At 41.9% G+C, this 22,208-nt stretch overlaps 1 protein-coding gene across 1 annotated transcript in view; it reads left to right on the plus strand.

The window, feature by feature from the left end:
- Positions 1-22,208, plus strand: part of JAK1 (Janus kinase 1) — a 135,216-nt gene that overhangs the window by 76,570 nt on the left and 36,438 nt on the right. Inside the window, exons 2-5 of the mRNA XM_057717374.1 lie at positions 710-793; positions 3,201-3,399; positions 13,201-13,324; positions 19,082-19,235. Coding sequence (XP_057573357.1) covers positions 788-793; positions 3,201-3,399; positions 13,201-13,324; positions 19,082-19,235 — 483 coding nt within the window. The 5' untranslated portion in view covers positions 710-787. The remainder of the gene's footprint in view (positions 1-709; positions 794-3,200; positions 3,400-13,200; positions 13,325-19,081; positions 19,236-22,208) is intronic.

Consider the following 22,208-nt stretch of genomic DNA (forward strand, 5'->3'; position numbering starts at 1 on the left):
TTTTTGAGAAACACCAAGGAACGTCGTTAAAACAATACAGAGCTGTGTATGTGGTGGTGGTGGTAAGAGTGGGACCAGGTACTTTAATTTTACAGAACCACGCTGGTGTTCTTGTTTAGTATGAATAAGGCTTTCAGGTGAGGTTGGGAAGTTGGGAGGGCCTTTATTTGCTGCCTAAGTTTTCAGATAAGAATGACTCAAAAAATATTTGGTGAACTGAAAGCATCATTGGTCAGATTTGTTACTAAGCCCTCCTCCTTTCACCATGCCATCTGCTGTTGCACCATTAAAATGCAGCCAAGGGTAGACTGGATTGGGAGGAGGGTAATTCTGAAGGAAGTGGAAATGGGAAATAAAAGTACACATCTTTGGGGATCCTAAACTATTGTTCACAGCCTCAGGAGAGAGAGAGAGCTTGTTGATGGAAAAGGCACATGGTCCTCAGTTACACTGGTCAGGGCACTCTATGCCAAGAAGCAGAAGTCCTTTCTTGAAGCAGTGAAAATAATATTTTCTTTAATGTTTATACCCTAAGATGACTTTCTGTCCCCTCAGTGTCCTCATCAATGTCCCCACCCCCGCCTTCTTCCTCCCAAATGCTTTTTCCTGCCTGGTTATGGTTTGGCCTGCTTCCTTTAATGAAAGTGTCCTCTTATTTTCTGATGCAGTTACCTCTGCAGCTGATTTATTTATTTATCTTTGTCTTTAGCTCAGCTCTGAATGGGTTTTGGAAAGTAGAGAAGAAAATCCAGTCTGCTTTCTTGGGGGACATTGGACAGCCGAATAAATGCAGGTATGTACATTTGCATATTTAAAAGAAAGACAGAAAGGTAAAATGGTTCTATGAAGAATAATGAAACTGATCTTAAACTTATAGGACTGCCTGTACTATATCCATGTATTTTTCAATATTGTTATTTTAATTTTTGTTCATTCCAAATGTGTATGCTGCTTCGGTGACTTTTTTTTTAAACCACGCAGGTGTGGGAAGTACAAAGTCAAATCTCCCTTGTAACCCCCCCCTAGATAGTCACCACTGTTAACAGTTTGTTGTCGGGTTTTCCACATTGTGTATATGCATAACTAGAAGGATCATAATATACGTGTTTTGCTTTTTTCATTTTGCAGTGTGTCATATACATCTTTTCGTGTTGGGTCAGGTAGCTTTATGTCACCTTAACAGCTGCATAGTATTCCTTTGTGTGGATATTCTTAATTTTGTTTACTGAGTGCTCTCCTGTTGGACATTGTATTTTTGTTTTCTGTTTCAAATGGTGCCACGTCTTGTACATATATAATTATGTATACTTGCCTGATGATTTTTTTTAGAGTGAAAGGGTATAAACAGCATCTTTGAATTCTTCCCCTGCCACGTCTGTTTAGACTCTTAAGGACAAAGGTTTTCCTTATGTTACGAAGTAGACTTTAGCTACCTTGTTTTCCATCTCTATTTTTCATTGTGGGGTAGAGTTGGAGGCTCACTGTTGGGTTTTAAAACTTTCTTGCTTGATAGTTGATCTGAACCTTAAGGTAAGTTGTGACCTAATCTTTCAGCCTGGTCTCTGGAAATTTTTGATCTTCAGATTTATTTTGGAGATTAAACAAGTAAAACCAAATGCCTCTTAGTTTGTGGCACTGAGGCATATCTGGTTGTCCTTCCTCTAAGTATCTCACCTCACCAGAACAGCTATTGGACCAAGCACATGAATTTGGTGAAGAGAACTGTGACTGTGGCCCTCCCTCTATGACTTGTTTTGGGTCATTCTGCAAGCTCAGTGCTAGGCACTGGTAATACAGAGATGAACAACACAGCTCCTGTCCTTAGGAACTCACAACACATGGGAGTGAGAGAGGGACAGACACGTGAATAAGAGGGTTGTAATTCAGTGTGTTTACCGCAGTGTGGTGAGCTTGAGAGAGGGCATCTGATTCAGGAGGTGGGATGGAGGTTCAGAGGTGGCTTCCTGGAGGAGGTAATGTCTGAGCTGAGTTCTAAAGACGACTGAAGTTTGCCCTGAGAGCGATGAGGTGGGAAGTAGAGGAATCAGCATGACCAAAGGCAGGAAAATGGCACTGGTGGGGGGGTGGGGGTTGGTTAATAAGAAGATGGCAGCTTTGTGGGTTTCAGGCCTGCAGTAAGAGGCTGAGAGGTGATATAAGATGAGATGGGGCTAGTGAGGCTAGCTGGCCAGGTGCTGGAGGGCCTCTGTCAGGAGTTTAGGATTGCTCTCTAGATTAACGGGGAGCCGTTAGAGAATCTGATGTGCGCTAGGGGAACATTACTTTGGGGGCTAAGTGAAGGTTGGCTTGGTAGGCAGGAGGAGAGTAGGAACCTGGGGTCAGGGAACTTAGTCTGAGGATATTGGTGTTGGGGTGAGGGGGAGAAGGAGCACGTGGGACTTGCCTTAGTTCCCCTCTCCTTTCTGACCATGCCCAGAGCTAGGCTGCTGAGGTTGGCGCTTTGATCCTAGGTGCTTTCCCCATTGAGGGGGCTCAGGTGAGTAACCTATTTGCAAGCTTCTCATCACTGGGTTCTGACCTTTTGAAAGCAAGGCTTCTCGCTCACATTCTGGTGCCACAAAGTGCTGCCCGTCGTCCTGCCCGTCCGTGGGGTGAAGGGACCTGGCTCCACTCACTGATTCTCGTGACCCGTCCGTGTGGCTTACGAACGTGAATCTGTCATCCTTCCGTGTGTGCTCTCTCAGAGCCAGCCCTGGGCATGAAGATAGGTCAGGATGGTTAATGCCCTCACTGAGCTTGCCGTTTACTGGGAGAGAGACATAAAATTAAAACACAATGTAATTTGTGCCAGTAGGTCTGTTAAAAAGTTAAATGATTCCAGTAGAGGCAGTGGGAGTATTAGTAATGTTCAGTAACATCAGTGGTTCCAGAATGCGGCACATTTTTCAACTACAGCTTGTGTGCACATAGAGGAAATAAATTCAGGTCATGTCTAAAATTACTGATTTTTGAGAATATGGTCTTACCATAATTAATCATGAGTGTATAATTGATTACTTTCCATGGTTGCACCTGCTGTGAGCTCCGATGCATTTGATTTTCAGGGAGGGAAGGGGCAGGGGGAGGTACTTACCCAATACCATATCTTTCTGCTTGCTTACCTTCAAAACACTCTTTCACCACTAGTAAACTTTTAGCACATAGAATGACCACATAGTCTCATTTTCCTTCTACTACAGTATCTAAATATAAAAGAGGACTGCAATGCCATGGCTTTCTGTGCTAAAATGAGGAGCTCCAAGAAGACCGAGGTGGATCTGGAGGCCCCTGAGCCAGGGGTGGAAGTGCTCTTCTATCTGTCGGATAGGGAGCCCCTCCGGTTGGGTAGCGGAGAGTACACGGCGGAGGAGCTGTGCATCAGGGCCGCGCAGGAATGCTGTGAGTACCGGCAGTTGCCCAGGGCCCCGCAGGTCCCGGTGTCTCTGCCCCTGCCAACTCCACTGAGTGGAAAGAGGTGTGGGCTCTGGGAGTCAGCCATTCTGCCCTGCCTCTGCCACGGACTTGCATTTGACCTTAGGCCAGTGAATTTAATTCTGAGAGTTTCACTTTTCACTGTCTTCACTGCAGAGTGCCTTATTCCTGCTCTGTCACTAATGAGGTACGGGATACCAGGAAATGATGCTCAGTTTGCTGATTTCCCCTCTATCTATGAAATTGAAATAATATCAGCACTAAACGAGTAAAGCACTTGGCACAAAGTTTATAAGCTCAGTAAATGCCATCTCTCAATATATGAATTGTGTAAAACTTCCGAAAAGTGTGATCTATCCGTATGCTGCCACGACCTGCCTCCTTATTGCCTGGCACCCCCTCCCTGCCCCTCACCTCTGCAACTTGATGCTAAATTGAAGTGAGAAGTTAAGTGTCACTTTGTGGCTTGGTCAGATTGCCAAGTTGTGAAAAGGAAGGACAGTGAGGCTGTGAACAACACAATCTTTTTTTCTTTTTCTTTCTTTTTTTTTTAAAGTGAGGCTGGTCTGACTAAAGTTAGCCTGTTGCCCTTAGAAGGTGGGAAACCAAACTGACTAACAAAATATAGCCTTCTCATTATCCTTTAAACTTGGGGTCATTGGCAGTTTTTGCCTGCCTGCTTTTAAATGACAGGTAAAGTTAATTCATAGAAACTGAAAGATCTAATCGACTTAGATCATGGTGATGGTTATACAACTCTGTAAATATACTAAAACTCACTGAATTGTACACTTAAAATGGGTGAACTTTATGGTAAGTAAATTATATCTCAATAAAGCTGTTTTTAAAAAATCAACTCATTTTGTAATAAATTAACTAGCTATGATGGCAGATAGTCTAATCCATGCTTTACTTATATCTTCTTTATTTCTCAGAACAACTCTGTCGGGAGACTATGGTTGTTTCAAGAATCAGCTACCTTGTTTGTAATACAGCTTTGTCTAGAAAACCCATTTTCTTCCTGATGTGTATTTCTTCTTAAAATGCTTTAAATATACCAGAGTTCCAACAAAAGGGGAACTAGCTAAACATAACACTAAATAAAGTTGGCTGAGTTACAGATTATTAGGGGAAAATGCATTAATATTTTAGAGGTATTTTGACTAGATAGCAGAGTATGTAAGGAACTAGCTTTGGACAACAGCTTTAAAAGTATCTGTAATTAGCAAAGCAACTAGATATAAATTGGTGTTTCTAAGGCATTTTTAAGGCATTTTTTCCCCTTTCCCTTGAAAGTTGGTTTATGGTGTTTATTCTCTTAGCCAAGCTTCTTGCTATATATATACATATATATAATCATAGCAGGTATAAACCTTAGTTTGTTAGCAAGGATCATTTGTATAGAATTGTTGAGCTGCAGTTAGTGAGAAATCGAGGAATTGCTGCTAAAGGAGGTAAGAGGGGAGAGCCTATAAATCTGAAGACAGACGCAGTCCCTGTATCCTTTTACTCTGGGCTCCGGGGCAATTTGGGACATCAGTTTTTTATGTTTTTTTTTTTTTTTTTAACTTTTTACTTTTTTATTTTTTACAATAAACTGCATACATTTAGAGTGTACAATTTGGTATCCCATTCTCCCAATTCATTCCCCCCCCCAACCCTCCCCACTTTCCCCACTTGGTGTCCATATGTTTGTTTTCTACGTCTGTGTCTCTATTTCTGCCTTGCAAACCGGTTGATCTGTGCCATTTTTCTATAGTCCACATATATGTGTTAATATACAATATTTGTTTTTCTCTTTCTGACTCACTTCGCTCTATATGACAGTCTCGAGGTCCACCCATGTCTCTACAAATGTCCCAGTTTTATTGCTTTTTACAGCTGAGTAATATTCCATTGTATGTATGTACCACAGCTTCTTTATCCATTCATCTGTTGATGGACATTTAGGTTGCTTCCATGTGCTGGCTATTGTGAATAGTGCTGCAATGAACACTGGAGTGCATGTGTCTTTTTGAATTATGGTGTTCTCTGGGTATATGCCCAGGAGTGGGATTGCTGCGTCATATGGTAACTCTATTTTTAGTTTTGCAAGGAACCTCCATACTCTTCTCCATAGTGGCTGTATCAGTTTACATTCCCACCAGCAATGCAAGAGCGTTCCTTTTTCTCCACGCCCTCTCCAGCATTTGCTGTTTGTAGATTTTTTGATGATGCTCATTCTAACTGGTGTGAGGTGATACCTCATTGTAGTTTTGATTTGCATGTCTCTAATAATTAGTGATGTGGAGCAGCTTTTCATGTGCCTCTTGGCCATCCGTATGTCTTCTTTGGAGAAATGCCTATTTAGGTCTTCTGCCCATTTTTTGATTGGGATGTTTGTTTTTTGATATTGAGCTGGATAAACTGTTTATATATTTTGGAGATTAATCCTTTGTTGATTCGTTTGCAAATATTTTCTCCCATTCTGAGGGTTGTCTTTTTGTCTTGCTTATAGTTTCCTTTGCTGTGCAGAAGCTTTGAGGTTTCATTAGGTCCCACTTATTTATTTTTGTTTTCATTTCCATTATTCTAGGGGATGGATCAGAAAAGATCTTGCTGTGATTTACATCAAAGAGTGTTCTTCCTATGTTTTCCCCTAGGAGTTTTATAGTGTCTGGCCTTACATTTAGGTCTTTAATCCATTTGGAGTTTATTTTTGTGTATGGTGTTAGGAAGTGTTCTAATTTCATTCTTTTACATGTAGCTGTCCAGTTTACCCAGCACCACTTATTGAAGAGGCTGTCTTTTCTCCATTGTGTATCCTTGCCTCCTTTGTCATAGATTAGTTGACCGTAGTTTATCTCTGGACTTTTTGTCCTGTTCCATCGATCTGTATTTCTGTTTTTGTGCCAGTACCATACGTCTTGATTGCTGTAGCCTTGTAGTATAGCCTGAAGTTGGGAAGCCTGATTCCACCAACTCCGTCTTTCCTTCTCAAGATTGCTTTGGTGATTCGGGGTCTTGCGTTTCCATACAAATCGTAAAATTTCTTGTTCTAATTCTGTGAAAAATGCCATTGGTAATTTGATGGGATTGCATTGAATCTGTAAATTGCTTTCACTAATATAGTCATTTTCACAATGTTGATTCTTCCAATCCAAGAACATGGTATGTGCCTCCATCTGTTTGTGTCTTCTTTGATTTCTTTCATGAGTGTCTTACAGTTTTCTGAGTACAGGTCTTTTACCTCCTTGGGTAGGTTTATTCCTAGGTATTTTATTCTTTTTGTTGCAATGGTGAATGGGATTGTTTCCTTAATTTCTCTTTCTGATCTTTCATTGTTGGTGTATAGAAATGCAAGAGATTTCTGTGTGTTCATTTTGTATCGTGCAACTTTACCAAATTCATTGGTTAGCTCCAGTAGTTTTCTGGTGGCATCATTAGGATTTTCTATGTATAGTATCATGTCATCTGCAAACAGTGACAGTTTGACTTCTTCTTTTCCAGTTTGGATTCCTTTTATTTCTTTTTTCTTCTCTGATTGCTGTGGCAAGGACTTCCAAAACTATGTTGAATAGTAGTGGTGAGAGTGGACATCCTTGTCTTGTTCCTGATCTTAGAGGGAATGGTTTCAGTTTTTCTCCATTGAGAATGATGTTTGCTGTGGGTTTGTCCTATATGGCCTTTATTATGTTGAGGTAGGTTCCCTCTGTGCGCACCTTCTGGAGAGTTTTGATCATAAATTGATGTTGAATTTTGTCAAAAGCTTTTTCTGCATCTATTGAGATGCTCATGTGGTTTTTATCCTTCCATTTGTTAATATGGTGTATCACATTGATTGATTTGCATGTGTTAAAGAATCATGGCATTCCAGGGATAAACCCCACTTGATCATGGTGTATGGTCCTTTTAATGTGTTGTTGGATTCTGTTGGCTAGTATTTGGTTGAGAATTTTTGCATCTAAATTCATCCGTGATATTGGTCTGTAGTTTTCTTTTTTTGTAGTATCCTTGTCTGGTTTTGGTATCAGGGTGATGGTGGCTTTGTAAAATGAGTTTGGGAGTGTTCCTTCCTCTGCAATGTTTTGGAAGAGTTTGAGGAGGATGGGTGTTAGCTCTTCTCTAAATATTTGATAAAATTCACCTGTGAATCCATCTGGTCCTGGACTTTTGTTTGTTGGGAGATTTTTAATCACAGTTTCAATTTCATTCCTTGTGATTGGTCTGTTCATATTTTCTGTGTCTTCCTAATTCAGTCTTGGAAGCTTATACCTTTCTAAGAATCCATCCATTTCATCCAGGTTGTCCATTTTATTGGCATATAGCTGCTTGTAGTAGTCTCCTATGGTGCTTTTTATTTCTGCAATGTCCTTTGTAACTTCTCCTGTTTCATTTCTAATTTTATTGATTTGAGTCCTCTCTCTCTTTTTTCTTGATGAGTCTTGCTAGAGGTTTATCAATTTTATTTATCTTCTCAAAGAACCAGCTTTTAGTTTTATTGATCTTCGCTGTTGTTTTGTCTCTATTTCATTTATTTCTGCTCTGATCTTTATGATTTCTCTCCTTCTACTCACTTTGGATTTTGTTTGCTCTTCTTTCTCTCGTTTCTTTAGGTGTAAGGTTAGATTGTTGATTTGGAATTTTTCTTGTTTCTTGAGGTAGGATTGTATTGCTGTAAACTTCCCTCTTAGAACTGCCTTTGCTGCATCCCATAGGTTTTGGATCGTTGTGTTTCATTGTCATTTGTCTCTAGGTATGTTTTGATTTCCTCTTTGATTTCTTCAGTGATCTCTTGGTTATTTAGTAGCGTACTGTTTAGCCTCCATGTGTTTGTGTTTTTTTACAGTTTTTTTCCTGTAATTGATTTCTAATCTCATAGCGTTGTGGTCAGAAAAGATGCTTGATATGATTTCAATTTTCTTGAATTTACCAAGGCTTGATTTATGACCCAAAATGTGATCTATCCTGGAGAATGTTCCATGTGCACTTGAGAAGAATGTGTAATCTGTTGTTTTTGGATGTAATGTCCTACAGATATCTATTAAATCAAGCTGATTTACTGTGTCATTTAAAGCTTGTGTTTCCTTATAAATTTTCTGTGTGGATGATCTGTCCATTGGTGTAAGTGGGGTGTTAAAGTCCCCCACTATGATTGTGTTACTGTCGATTTCCTCTTTCATAGTTGTTAGCATTTGCCTTATGTATTGAGGTGTTCCTATATTGGGTGCATATATATTTGTAATTGTTATGTCTTCTTCTTGGATTGATCCCTCAATCTTTATGTAGTGTCCTTTCTTGTCTCTTGTAACATTTTTTATTTGAAAGTCTATTTTATCTGATATGAGTATTGCTACTCCAGCTTTCTTTTGATTTCCATTTGCATGGAAAATCTTTTTCCATCCCCTCACTTTCAGTCTGTATGTGTCCCTAGGTCTGAAGTGAATCTCTTGGAGACAGAATATATATGGGCCTTGTTTTTGTATCCATTCATCCAGTCTGTGTCTTTTGGTTGGTGCATTTAGTCCATTTACATTCCAGGTAATTATTGATATGTATGTTCTTATTACCATTTTCTTAATTGTGTTGTTTTTGTTTCTGTATGTCCTTTCCTTCTCTTATGTTTCCTGCTTAGAGAAGTTCCTTTAGCATTTGTTGTAGGGCTGGTTTGGTGGTGCTGAATTCTCTCAGCTGTTGCTTGTCTGTAAATCTTTTGAGTTCTCCCTCGAATCTGAATGAGATCCTTGCTGGGTAGAGTATTCTTGGTTGTAGGTTCTTCCCTTTCATCACTTTAAATATATGGTGCCATTCCTTCTGGCTTGCAGAGTTTCTGCTGAGAAATCAGCTGTTACCCTTATGGGAGTTCCCTTGTATGTTATTTGTCGTTTTTCCCTTGTTGCTTTTAATAAGTTTTCTCTGTCTTTGATTTTTGTCAGTTTGACTGCTGTATGTCTTGGTGTGTTTCTCCTTGGGTTTATCCTGCCTGGGATTCTCTGTGCTTCCTGCACTTGGGTAGCTATTTCCTTTCCCATGTTAGGGAAGTTCTCAACTATTATCTCTTCCAGTATTTTCTCAGGTCCTTTCTCTCTCTCTTCTTCTGGAACCCTTATAATGCGAATGTTGGTGTGTTTAACATTGTCCCAGAGATCTCTTAGGCTGTCTTCAGTTCTTTTCATTCTTTTTTCTTTATTCTTTTCTGCATCAGTGATGATCACCCTTCTGTCTTCCAGGTCACTTATTTGTCCTTCTGCCTCAGTTAATCTGCTATTGGTTCCTTCTAGTGTATTTTTCACTTCACTTATTGTGTTGCATATCTCTGTTTGTTTGTTCTTTAATTCTTCTAGGTCTTTGGTAAACTTTTCTTGCAACTTTTCGATCTTTGCATCCAATCTTTTTTCAAAGTCCTGGATCATCTTCACCATCATTATTCTGAATTCTTTTTCCGGAAGAGTGCCTATCTCCTCTTCATTTAGTTGTTTTTCTGGTGTTTTATCTTGTCTCTTCAACTGGTACAAAGTCTTTTGCCTTTTCGTTTTCTCTATCTGTGGCTGTGATTTTCAGTGTCACAAGTTGAAATACTGCTAATACTGCTTGATTCTACTATCTGCCCTCTTGTGGAGGAAGCTATCTAGGAGGCTCCTGCGTGCTTCTTGATGGGAGGGACTGATGCTGGGTGGGAGGAGTTCAGTAGAACTTTAATCTGATTTGGTGGGTGGAGCTCAGTGACACTTTAATCTGCTTATCTTCCAATGGGTGGGGCTGTGTTCCCACCCTGGTGCGTGGTCGTTTGGCCTAAGGCCACCCAGCACTGGAGCTTACAGGCTCTTTGGTGGAGCTAATGGTGGACTCTGGAAGGGCTCACGCCAATGAGCACTTCTCAGAACCCCTGCTGCTAGTGCCCGTGTCTCCTTGGTGAGCCACAGCTGCCCCCCAGCTCTGCAGGCAACCCTCCAACACCAGCAGGTAAGCCTGGTTCAGTCTCCTGTGGGGTCACAGCTCCTTCCCCCTGGGTTCTGGTGAGCACACTTTTTTGTGTGCCCTCCAAGAGTGGAGCCTCAGTTTCCCCCAGTCCTGTGGAGGTCCTGCACTCAAATCCTGCTGGCTTTCAAAGTCTGATTCTCTGGGGATTTCTCCTCCTGTTGCTGGACCCCCAGGTTAGGAAGCCTGACGTGTGGCTCAGAACCCTCAGGACCTCTGTGGTATAACTGTTCTCCAGCTTGTGAGTCACCCACCCAGCATTTATGGGATTTGATTTTAACTCGATTGCACCCCTCCTACCATCCCACTGTAGCTTCTCCTTTGTCTCTGGATGTGGTGTGGTTATTTTTGGTGAATTCCAGTGTGTTTCTGTTGGTGGTTGTTCAGCAGTTAGTTGTAATTCCGGTGCTCTTGCAAGAGGGAGTGAGCACCTGTCCTCCTACTCCGCCATCTTGATTCTTCCAACCGGGACATCAGTTTTTAAGCCCAGTCTGTAGAGAATGAGTATTATCTTTTGTAACCAGCTCGGGATTGTTGCAAAAATTAATAAATTTTTTAAGCTCTTTATTGGAATATAATTGCTTTACACTCTTGTACCAGCTTTTGAGGTACACCAAAGTGAATCAGCTGTATTTATACACATATCACCATATCCCCTCCCTCCCGCAACTCCCTCCCGCTCTCCCTGTCCTGGCCCTCTAAGGCATCACCCATCCTAGAGTTGATCTTCCTTTGTTATACAGCAAGTTCCCGCTAGCTATCTATTTTACAGTTGATAGTGTGTATATGTCTATGCTACTCTCTCACTTCGTCCCAGCTTCCCCTTCACCCCCCACCCCCCAACCCCATGTCCTCCAGTCCATTCTCTGCATCTGCATCCTTATTCTTGCCCTGTCACTGGGTTCATCAGTACCTTTTTTTTTTAAGATTCCATATATATGAGTTAGCATACAGTAAAAAATTTAATAAATTTAAAAAATACATGAATACAGAATACCACAGATTCTTCTCACCATTATTATTATAGTATGTGATGTTTTCGGGTCAGTATTCTTTCTCATTTTCCACCAATATATGGTAAATTTTTGTTCTTTTAGCTCTCCTTAGTTTACCCCCTCAGTACCTCTATCTAGGTTTGAATGCCAGCCCTGGATTTTACTAGTTGAGTAACCCTGAATCGGACTAAATCTCAGAGTTTATCTCTGTAACATGGCAAAAATGATACTTAACCACATAAGATGTTAGGAGAATTTAAAGGTAATAGATGTGTGTCAGCCTAATGCCTGATACTCAGCCCTCAATAAATGTTAGTATTGTTATTCAGTACTTTTATGTAAAAAGTGTCTTTCATCTTCCTATTTTTAAGCAGTAATATTTGTTTGAATCAGACCTGTGGTAGAATTATAGACCTAACCATGATTACAGATAAATTATGCTTCAAATATGTATGTTTCACATTCAAATATGGGTATGTATAAAGAAAAGCTAGGTTTCCAAACCAGTCCACAGAAGCCAATTTATGAATGAAACCTATTGTTTACCTGAAACATAGTCCTACTAATACTGGGTCCAAAAGCCATTTACTATTGTTACCAAGGGAAAATGCTCTTTGAAGTTTAGCTCCATCTTCTCTGTTACATGGAGGAGTGTAACTCTGAAGGGGTAACTCCCAAATGTCTTGAGATGCAGGAGTTGAGGTATTCAGCAGAAGCATGAAGATGCCAAGAAACCTGTAAGTTCTTAACTTAGTGAGTGCATTGGATAGAGTCCCTGCCTAGGTGGGCAGGAGGTCCTTAGTCAGTGTCAGTCTCACTTCAGATGTCTGAGTTGGGAAACAAGTGCCAGCTACCCCATGTTCTCCCATGGGTTTTTTTTTTTTTTTTTGTTCATTTTTTGGGTTTTTTTTTTTTTTTTGCCATTTAAGTTCAGTGTATCTTAGTTTGAAGCCTGTCCTCATGTGAAAATATCAGCAATACTTAGTTACTTGCAGTCATTCTCTTATCTTCCCCCACACCCCTCACACTTTTAGATTACAGGTCTGTGTAATTTTAATCATGGGCTCAGAAGTGAGTGGAAAGGTACTTTCCTGGCTTTATCATCTCCCTTATCTTTTTGAACATTCTTGTATCAAAGGAGGCAGTTAGTCAGGTAGGGAGGCAAGGAACCACTGTTGAACCACCTTTTGTAAGCGTATATGTTCTTGCTAGTTGGCTACCAATAAAAAATACTTTTTGATAACTATACAGAGTACTTAAGTGTTTTGTTATTAATGGTAATAGATTTTAATCACTGATAAAAATCAGTTTGGTTATTTATTCTAACACACATTTCATGTGCTACTGCCAGGAGATTATTTGCGTGTTTAATGTGTAATCACAGTGTGTTAGAAGTGTTTAAACATTTTCTGTAGGAGACAGATTAGGCATTTCTGTAACTCTAAGAATGTTTCTCACTGTGATTAACAAGGTGCACATCAGGTGGTGTCTGGGAACCTCTCAGATGGCCTTTTTTTCTTTAAAGCAGGATTTGGTAAGACTCTGTTATAGACACCGTAATGAGAAATATTATTAGACTTTCATTTTTAAATGGCTTTAACCTGGTTTGCCAGGAGCTATAATATATATTCCTGGGGAGCCATAGTTTTTGATTAATTTCTTTAAAACTGCCTGATTGAACATGGTTGGAAGTTGTATTTGGCCCTAGGAAGATGTGAATGTGACCTTGATTCTTTTTGGAAGAACTGTGCTTTGGAAGCAGATGGCCAGATTAATCTACCTTTAATTTTCTGATATGTTCTTTGCTTTTCCCCAGATATCTCTCCCCTGTGTCACAACCTCTTTGCCCTGTATGATGAGAACACCAAGCTCTGGTATGCTCCGAATCGCACCATCACCGTCGACGACAAGACGTCACTCCGGCTCCACTACCGGATGAGGTATGGGTGCCTGCCGGGCTCCCTCCTGCAGGGACAGACGATGGTTAGCTTGGAGCCCTGAGTCACTTACCAAGAAGTATTGAAGTCATTTTTGTAGTTTGTAAGTTTTATATTTGCTTAGTATGAGAAAGGACTTCTTCAGTGTTTGGAAAACCATGCGAGATGAGTTTGACCACCTTCCTCTGCCACATTTTAGAAAAGAAGTCATTATGATGCAGAGGGTATTTTGAATAGAATTAGTATCCTGCAGCAGAGTTTTCCATTCAGTGAATCATGGTTATGCGTTTAATCTAGTGAGTTATGACCAGAAATCTTTTGAAAAGAGAGAGAGAGAGAGGAGAAGAGATAGTATCGGCATATATACAGACCCTAAGAATATTGTTTTTTAGAACTTCAGTTTGAGATATATAATCTTTATGTATGTACTAGGTCGTGATATAATATAATATGTTTCTAACTAAAAGTTGCAGCTAGAGAGCTTAAGAAACACTGCCTGAGGTGGAAACCTAGAAATCCTAGCTTAGTCTTGTTCTAAAGAGGTGAATGTTTTGATCAACTGCCTGAGGATTTTTGTCTAGTGGGGCTGTAATTTTTCTTCTGATGGGTACTTACTTGCCTTTTCTCTCATATTGTAGACTTTGTTAAATGTCACATAGCCTCCCAAGGTAGCACAGTCAGTACATCATCGCTGTAGTCTGTTGAGTTTATAAGCCTGTTTGTTCTGTACCTAGAATTGAAACTATGTTTGTTAGATGCTGGTTAAGCATATGTTCACACGTATCTTTAGCAGAGGAGCTTATAAGTAGGGTGAATCCTTTCTGAAAAGGATCGTAAGGTACATAGATGTGATTAAGTCAGTGGGTTAGCTCAGATGCTAATGGAATGCCCGGTCATGCTGGAGAAGCCCTGGAGGCTCTCAGAGGCCCTCCACAGTGTCTTAGTTGCTATTTCCTCTGGGGAGTCAGTAGAGTCGTTACCATTCCACAATGGCCTGGGTGTTTTTCTCAGCGGAAGCTGAACCAGATCTGTGCTCTTTGATAATCATCCCGGGGCTGACTTTTCTCTTCTCTCTGTACTCACCCATGGTCTCACCTTAAGAGGAGAGGTGTGTGTCATGTGAGTTTTCACGCCCCAGATTTAGGGAAACGTTCACCCCACCCAGCTGAACCTTCTGACTATATTTGGATTTGTTTTTCAGAGTGTAATCTTGCTTTCTGTGGCCTGGGGGTTGGCTATGTCACCCAGCATTGAAACATGTATTTGTAGCTTGAAGTCTAGGAAGGAGGGCATGTCATTGAGTTCTAGTTCTTTCCCTCTAGGTTCTTCCATTTGGCTCAGAATCTAGAATGGTAGAATTTGGGACTTGGAAGAGACCTGCGTTTACCTGATTCAATTCTTCCAGTTTTTTAGGGAGAAACTGATGTCCAAAAAAAGAGAAGTGAGTTACTTAGTTACACACACAGTGAATCGTTTTGTTAGCACTAGAATCCTCTCTGAGGCCTTCATCTTTGGTCATGTGACTGCCTCACGATTAAAAGCTGTCTTTGCCAGCTCCCTGTTTCTGTTAGCTGCCAGGAAGTGCATGGCTGCCTCATTTTTGGCACCTTGACTTTGTACCTGACATTGGGCTTCAACAGGATATTGCTTTGTTACCACAAGCTCTTTGAACTTGGAAAAAAAGATCCCACCCTAAGCTAAAAGATTTGCATTACAACAAACTTCATAATTTTGAAACCTTATCATCTCACCACTTAAAGAAGGTGTAACATGAAAATAAATGTTGGTAACTATTTCGGTGGAATCCCAGCTCTATTTTGGGAAATGTTCTTGTAATTTAATTATAGTTTTCTGCCTTTAGATAATTTTGATAGCTATTGTTTTGTAATGTGTCTTTTTTAAAAAATTTTTATTTTATTTATTGGCTGTGTTGGGTCTTTGTTGCTGCACATGGACTTTCTCTAGTTGCAGAGAGTGGGGGCTACTCTTCATTGCAGTGAGCAGGCTTCTTATTGCAGTGGCTTCTCTTGTTGCGGAGCATGGACTCTAGGTTTCAGTAGTTGCGGTGCATGGACTCTTTAGTTGTGGCTTGTGGGCTCTAGAGCACAGGCTCAGTAGTTGTGGCGCACAGGCTTAGTTGTTTCGAGGCATGTAGAATCTTCCTGGACCAGGGCTCGAACCTATGTCCCCTGCATTGGCAGGCAGATTCTTAACCACTGAGCCACCAGGGAAGCCCCCCTGTGATGTCTTAATATAAGACAAGCATATGCTTCCTTTTTAAGAAAAAAAAAATATTTTCTTGCTTTTTCATCTAAATGAGTTTTACTGTCCGTTAGTAAAGTTCTTTGGAAACCTAAAGAGAATTCGTTGTATATAATATCTGTATATAAACTTAGAATATGTAATCATCTGTAATATAATTTTCTCGAAAACTTGCAAGGAAGGCATATCCCTTATTGGTGGATCTGTCTGATAATCTCTCCCTCCTTGCTTCCTACCTTCCTTCCTGCAATATTCTTCTACATCATTCTGCCAAGGAATATCAGCAGCTGTCATACTACATTTATTTAGATCATTCTTAATTTTTTTCTATTAACATGTTATATCAGGAATTGGCCCAAGTTTAATAATTAATTTTGGGAGGAGTGTACAATTTCTGTCTGCAGTGTATGTGCTAGTTTTGTCTTACTAGTGATTAAGAAGATGCTGATTTTTTTTCCCTTGAAACAGTTCCCGTTGTAACTTATTTTTCTTAAAGTGTAGTGGATTTACAACCTTAGTTTCGTATGTACAACATAGTGATTCAGTATTTTTATAGGTTATACTCCATTTAAAATTATTACAAAATAATGGCTATGTTTCCCTGTGCTGTATAATAATATATCCTTGTTGCTTATGGAAGATGTTGATTTTGGTAGTCACTGATCTAAAGGTTTTTTTCTTTTTATTGTCTTATTAAATAGAGAGCTGACAGCCTTTGACTGCAGGCAGTTTCCAGAGACCCAGCCTTGTTTTAGGCTCCCTTCAGCCTTTCTGTAGTGGAGAAGCTGCACATTGCCTCGTCTTGTCTAAACATCTTACCAGAAGGCTTCCAAGGCACGGCTGGTCTCAGACAGCCGCCTTAGAAGATGTCCTTGTTCAGCCCCAGGGGGGTCTGCTGGGCCCTTGGCTCTTTATCATAGAGACTCAGCAGGGTGTGGGGGAGCCATGGCTTCTGCTGGCTCCGGGAAAATCTGTCTTCAGCGCTGCTCTTTTAGGCAACTTCCTCCGTCCTTAGCATCCTGTGTGCCCTTATCCCAGATAAGCTTCCCGTGCACAGTTCCCATTCTCTCATTACCACCTTCCTCTGCTCTCAAACAGGATTTACCTGTGCTGTGTGCTCCTCTGTCAGAGCCCCACGGTGAACCTTTGTATGTGGAGTGCGTGACACATGAGCCGCCCTCAGAAGCCCTTAGCTACTCTCTTCATCATCCCGTCCAGACCCCTCACCTGCCTCCTCCCGGGCAGACCCCCTGGTGAACGTGTAGTAGATCACTAGATTATCGTATGAATGACGAGAACTCTCCATTCTGGGTTTCCCTCCGCAGTCAGAGGCGTTGGCTGTGGCCTTGTCCATCTTTTTCTGCCCCAGTGTCAGATTTCCTGTATCTGCTCAGCCGGTGGAGCCGGTTCACCTCCTACTTTCTGCCCGCCCAAGGCGGCCGATCCTGGAGTCCTCCTAGCCTTGTGCGCTCTTCTGCCCCGAAGAGCAGGCTCCTCAGCCTGGGGGCAGCAGCAGTGCCGGCCTCTTGGTCCGCGGAGAGCCTCAGGCTTCCACGTTCACGTGGGAGGGTGCGGGGACCGTCCTGCAGCTGTGATTTATGCTGCGTGTGGACTCTGTCTGAGAGAGAGACGTCGAAAGCTGCCGTCAGATTATCCGTCACTTCTGTGAGTTATGTGGAAGGTGGGCTGTGTAGAATCCCTTGAAAGTTGTAAAATGTTGATTTTTACCTTTCAAGGATCTTCTTATCTATCCTCTCCCTTTTAATGGGTACTTCTTGAGTTCATTGGCTCTTTATGCATCCAGCAAGCATTATGAAGCACCTGCCATGTGCCAGGCGCGGAGGATTTAGCGATGAGCAGGACAGCCGAGGCCTGTGCCCCCACAAGGCTCTCGGCATGGCCCAGGCTGTCGCCGTAGGCACCTGCTTGTCTCTTGGCCTCTCTCATTTCAGTCCGTCTTCTGTGGGGCTTTCTTCCAGGGGGATCCTGCCTCACATCAGTGTGTCTCACAGTCTTTCCCCTGCCTTCTGTGTGTGGTCCAGACTCCACAGCCTGGCATTTATTTATTCTAGTCCCAACTCCCTTCACTAATCCTTTACCCTTCCCTGCCCCCTCCGCTGGCAGTGGCGGCTACTTCTCCCTCCTTGGTACTCCCTTGGCCCCTTACCTGAGACTCTCATGGTCAAGAAAAACTTACCTATGAGGCAAAATGCCTAGGGTTCACGATGTGATTACGGGCCCGCAAAAGTGTTTTAATTTTATTAAACAGGAAAAAATAATCCAGCCTGGATTATATTGATCTCTATACCAACGTATTTGTGAAATGTAACTTTAATATTTTTTTTTATGGAGGAAAGGAAAACTGTGTGGGGTCCGTGAAAGTCACAGTGTCGTCCTGTTGATGAGATGTGCCCCCTTGTCTGTTACCTTATTGTTATTGTTGGGTTTACCTGATTGCCTGTAGACAGGGAGTTCACAGCAGGCAGGGACTGTGCCCGAGAACCCTTTGCGTTCCAGAGCCTGGCACAGGACCTGGCATGCCCTAGGCTCCGCGCATATAGCTCACTGACAGATGTCTGAGGTTAATGGCAGCTCTTTTTTGGAAGAAGGTTTTATATGTTCCTTCACCATGCCATGGTGGTTTTTCATCAGCACATGGACATGTCAAGGGAGGGAGACCCAGGTGTCATCTGAGTCTGTAGCCTAGAGCTGTCCTGGATCACCTTGGCTCAGTCAGTTTCACACGTTCTGGAACTCATTGTGTTTCTCTTACAGGTGGCAGAGGAAAGTAGTAATGGAGAAAAATAGGCTCGTGGTCTTAGGTCACTTAGCCTCTTGGAACCTCAGTTTTCCTCATCTATAAAATAGAAACAAACGTGCTTTGTCCAATTGCTGTAAGCATTAAATAGCGTAATGCATATAAAGTGTTCACTAGTTCAGGGCACTATAGGTGATGCTTATATAGTGTTCCTGTATTTCTTCTTTTTTAAAACTTTGTTCATTGTAAGGTAAAGTATCAATGACAGCAATCTGAGAATGAGGAAACTGCCATGTTGTCTGTATGTCTTGACTATACGATGAAACTAGATTTCAGAAATGTTAAACTGTGAATAAAACAGGTCTTGGATTCAAGGCAGGCTGGCATTACTAAAGGTAGAGGGAGTTGCTGAGCTTGCATCTAGTTCTAGTCAGCAGTGTTTTCCTATTTAGGAGGATGCAGTGGAAAGTCAGAGGTGCTGTCTTTGTGATCTTAAGGAAGTCACTTTATCTCCCTGAGTCACAGACGAGCTTCTGGCAGGACGCTCTTCACAGAGTGCTTGTAAGAATGAAAAGAAAAGGACCTTATAAACAGCGAAGTGCTGCACAGATGAATGGTCTGTCTACTTCTCAGGGAAGTTTAGCCTCTGGCATTGCTCACTCGGGGTAGAACCAGGATGCCTCTCCACACGTGCCAAGCGCCCCTTTCCCACAGTTAACATTCATCTTCCTGCCTTACAGGTTCTATTTCACCAACTGGCATGGGACCAATGATAACGAGCAGTCGGTATGGCGACATTCCCCAAAGAAGCAGAAGAATGGCTACGAGAAAAGAAAAGTTCCAGATGCAACCCCTCTCCTTGACGCCAGCTCATTGGAGTATCTGTTTGCTCAGGTAAGATGTTGGGCCCCAGGAGAGCCTGCTGTTTGTGGGGTGCGTAGGACATGATAGGGGTCAGATTCCCTGGCGCAGCTGACCATGGGGGCAGCTGAGATGCTTTATGGCCTGTTCCATGGGTAGTTCTCTCCAACCCTGGACTTGCCCCACGTGAGGAGGGGGAAGGCAGTTCAGCATCCAGCGGGCTGGCTATCCCTTTAGTGGGCTTTTAAGGCTTTGCTGTGTCCCCTTCCTTTTCCCCCTTTCCTACCATTTCGCTTCTTGTCTGCGGGGCCTCCTGTGCAGAGAACAGAGGGGAGCTATGAGTGAGGGAAGGTGTAGTTCAGCAGGGCTACGCAGGAAGGCACTTGGCAGCAGTCACAGAGAGGAAGGAGGTGGCCACTCCGCGTCACAGGGGTGGCAGGGAAGAATGATTAGACACTCGAAGAGATCCAGAAAGAGAAGTCAAAGTCACCTAACTTATATTACCTGAGATAACTAACATTTTTATGTGCTTCCTGATTTTATCATGCAAATATGTGTTATACACTGGGTCGTTTTTGAAAATATTGTTCTGAGTGTCTGTGTCCTTTTTGCTAAGGCACTGCAGATGCTGTGGTGAATAAGACAGGCATGGTCTCTGCAAACACCAGACATATGATCGAGTTGCACAAACAAAACAAGCAGATAAAATGATACATAGTTAATACACAGGAAATTGTGAAAAGTGCTATGAAGGAAAAAGCTTTTGTCTTAAAGAATGTGGGGAGGGAGATTTAAATGGGGAGACCTAATTTAAATAGTGTGATCAGAGAAGATCTCTCTAAAGAGGTGATATTTATACTCAACCTTGAAGAATAAAAAAGTATCTGTATTCTAAAGGAGGAGTGGAGAAAGTATTTCTTCAGAGTAGAGCAAAGTTTTTCAAAAGCACTACTGAAATTTTGGGCTGGATAATTCTTTGTTGTGAGGGACTGTGCATTGTGCAGTGTTTGTCCACACCCCTGGCCTCTGCTCCTCAGATGCCAGTAGCACTAGTGTGGTGGCAGTAGAGTTGGAGAAAAATGGATGGATCTGTGGTTAATTTTGGAGATAGACTTGATATGATTTGCTGATGAGTTGGATGTGGAAGGTGAGGGTATTTGAAGAATCGAAGATGACTTTGAGATTTCTGTTTTGGGCAGCGTTTGATAGATAATGGAGTGATTCCCTACGTAGGGAGGACTGGGCGCAGCAGGTTGGAGAAGGGGTGGCAATTAGGAGCTCTCTTTCAGAGATACCTGTGAGATACACAAGTGGAGATTTTGGGTAGGAAGTCAAGTATGAGACTGGAATCCACAGGAAAAGTCAACCTTTATTTAACTAATCCTTGTTTCTGAACATTTTTTTCCCATTATGCTATTCACTGTTAAAAAACAGTCTCATACATACATCTAAATATGTGTTCTGTTTATTATTTCCTTAGGATATACTTTTACACATGTGGGTTTTGTGTCACAGTTGTATTCTGTTGTACAACTTCAGTTATTGGTTACACACTGTCAACGTTGCATAACATACCTAAGAACTGGACTCAGCAACAGTAGAGAAATGAGACGGCACAGACCGCGGCAGATACTGTGTGGAAAAAATAAAGTGAACTGGCCATTTTCATATTGGTCTGTTTTAATTTAGCCTCCCAGTTTTACATATATTCATATCTGAGATTGATTCTTTTACTTTTTTGGGAGAGAAGGTGTAAAGAAAGAGTGCACCATACCTCAAGAGTAAGTATTACATTAGAACCTGACTTTTCAGAGCTTCAGGAATGAGTTACTTGAGGTAGTTGTACAGTGATATTTACAGAAAGTCACAGCCAGTCAAAATAGCTTCAGATTTTCTTCTCGTATTCATACATTGCTGATGGAGATGATTGTTGTTGGTCCTTGGTAGTTTTTAGAAGTGGTCAGTGTCCTTTTCTTACTGAGAGAAACAAGAAACCCTGTTTTGGAAAAAGAGGAACTATAGCAGTGAGAACCCTCCATCCAAAACCCACTAAACTAAAGTTGCTTCAGGGAAAGTGAGTGTCTTCCTTATGTAGGGACGCCACCCCCAGACTTCATGTCTGCCTCTTTTCGAGCTGGAGAAAGGTCAACGAGGGCCCCATCCTAAGAGCTCTGTACACTTCCAGTCGGTGAGTAAAGACTGAGTGAGACTGTAGCACAGTGTCGCAGAGCCATAGCCCTGCAGTCACATATGGTCTGACCCTGCACCCCACCACTCACTGGGTCCCCGGCTCCCCCAGTGCTCTGTCTTTCTACTTGACTTTGGTTTTGGTAACTATTTGAGGTTATAGATTTCTATTTGTTTGTTGTTTTTTCTTTCCTGGAGTCTCCGTGAGGTCAGGGATGTGGTTTGGTTTATTGCTGTGTCCCTAGCACCTAGAATAACATCTGGCCTGTAATTGGTTCATGTTAATCAATAATTACCAAGTGAGTGAATGAAGTTATTTAACCTTTTGGGGCCTTAGGTTCCTCATCTGTTAGGCAGAGATGGTGATGTTAGCATCCCCCTCTCAGGGTTGTTGTAAAGATTAAATGAAAGTAAATGAAAGGAACCTTGCACAGTGCCTAGCACTCAGGTTAGGGCTTAACAAAGGGGACCTGTCATTGACAGTGTCATCATTATTCTGTACAAGGCAGGTATTGGCTACTGTTTTTACTTTTAATTTTTGTCTTTGAGGCCCGCATTGGTTCTTGGAATGTGGTGCGCCTCCATGAGTGAGGGGTGTATTTTGGTGATAAATTTCACTACTGGAAACTTGAACAGCAGATGTTGAAAAAACTTACGTGTGGTAACGATGCAGGCTAGAATCTGGGTTCGTTCTCCTTTCTGTAAATCTACATCAGAATGGTGTGTGGTGCCCTGTCATTTGTACACCGGTTCATTGTGGAGTTAACAAATGATCAAAGCCCAGCCAGCTGTCGCCTCCCGTGCCCTGGTGCGACCCAA

This window comes from Hippopotamus amphibius, chromosome 1, assembly GCF_030028045.1.
Source record: "Hippopotamus amphibius kiboko isolate mHipAmp2 chromosome 1, mHipAmp2.hap2, whole genome shotgun sequence".
NCBI lineage: Eukaryota > Metazoa > Chordata > Mammalia > Artiodactyla > Hippopotamidae > Hippopotamus > Hippopotamus amphibius.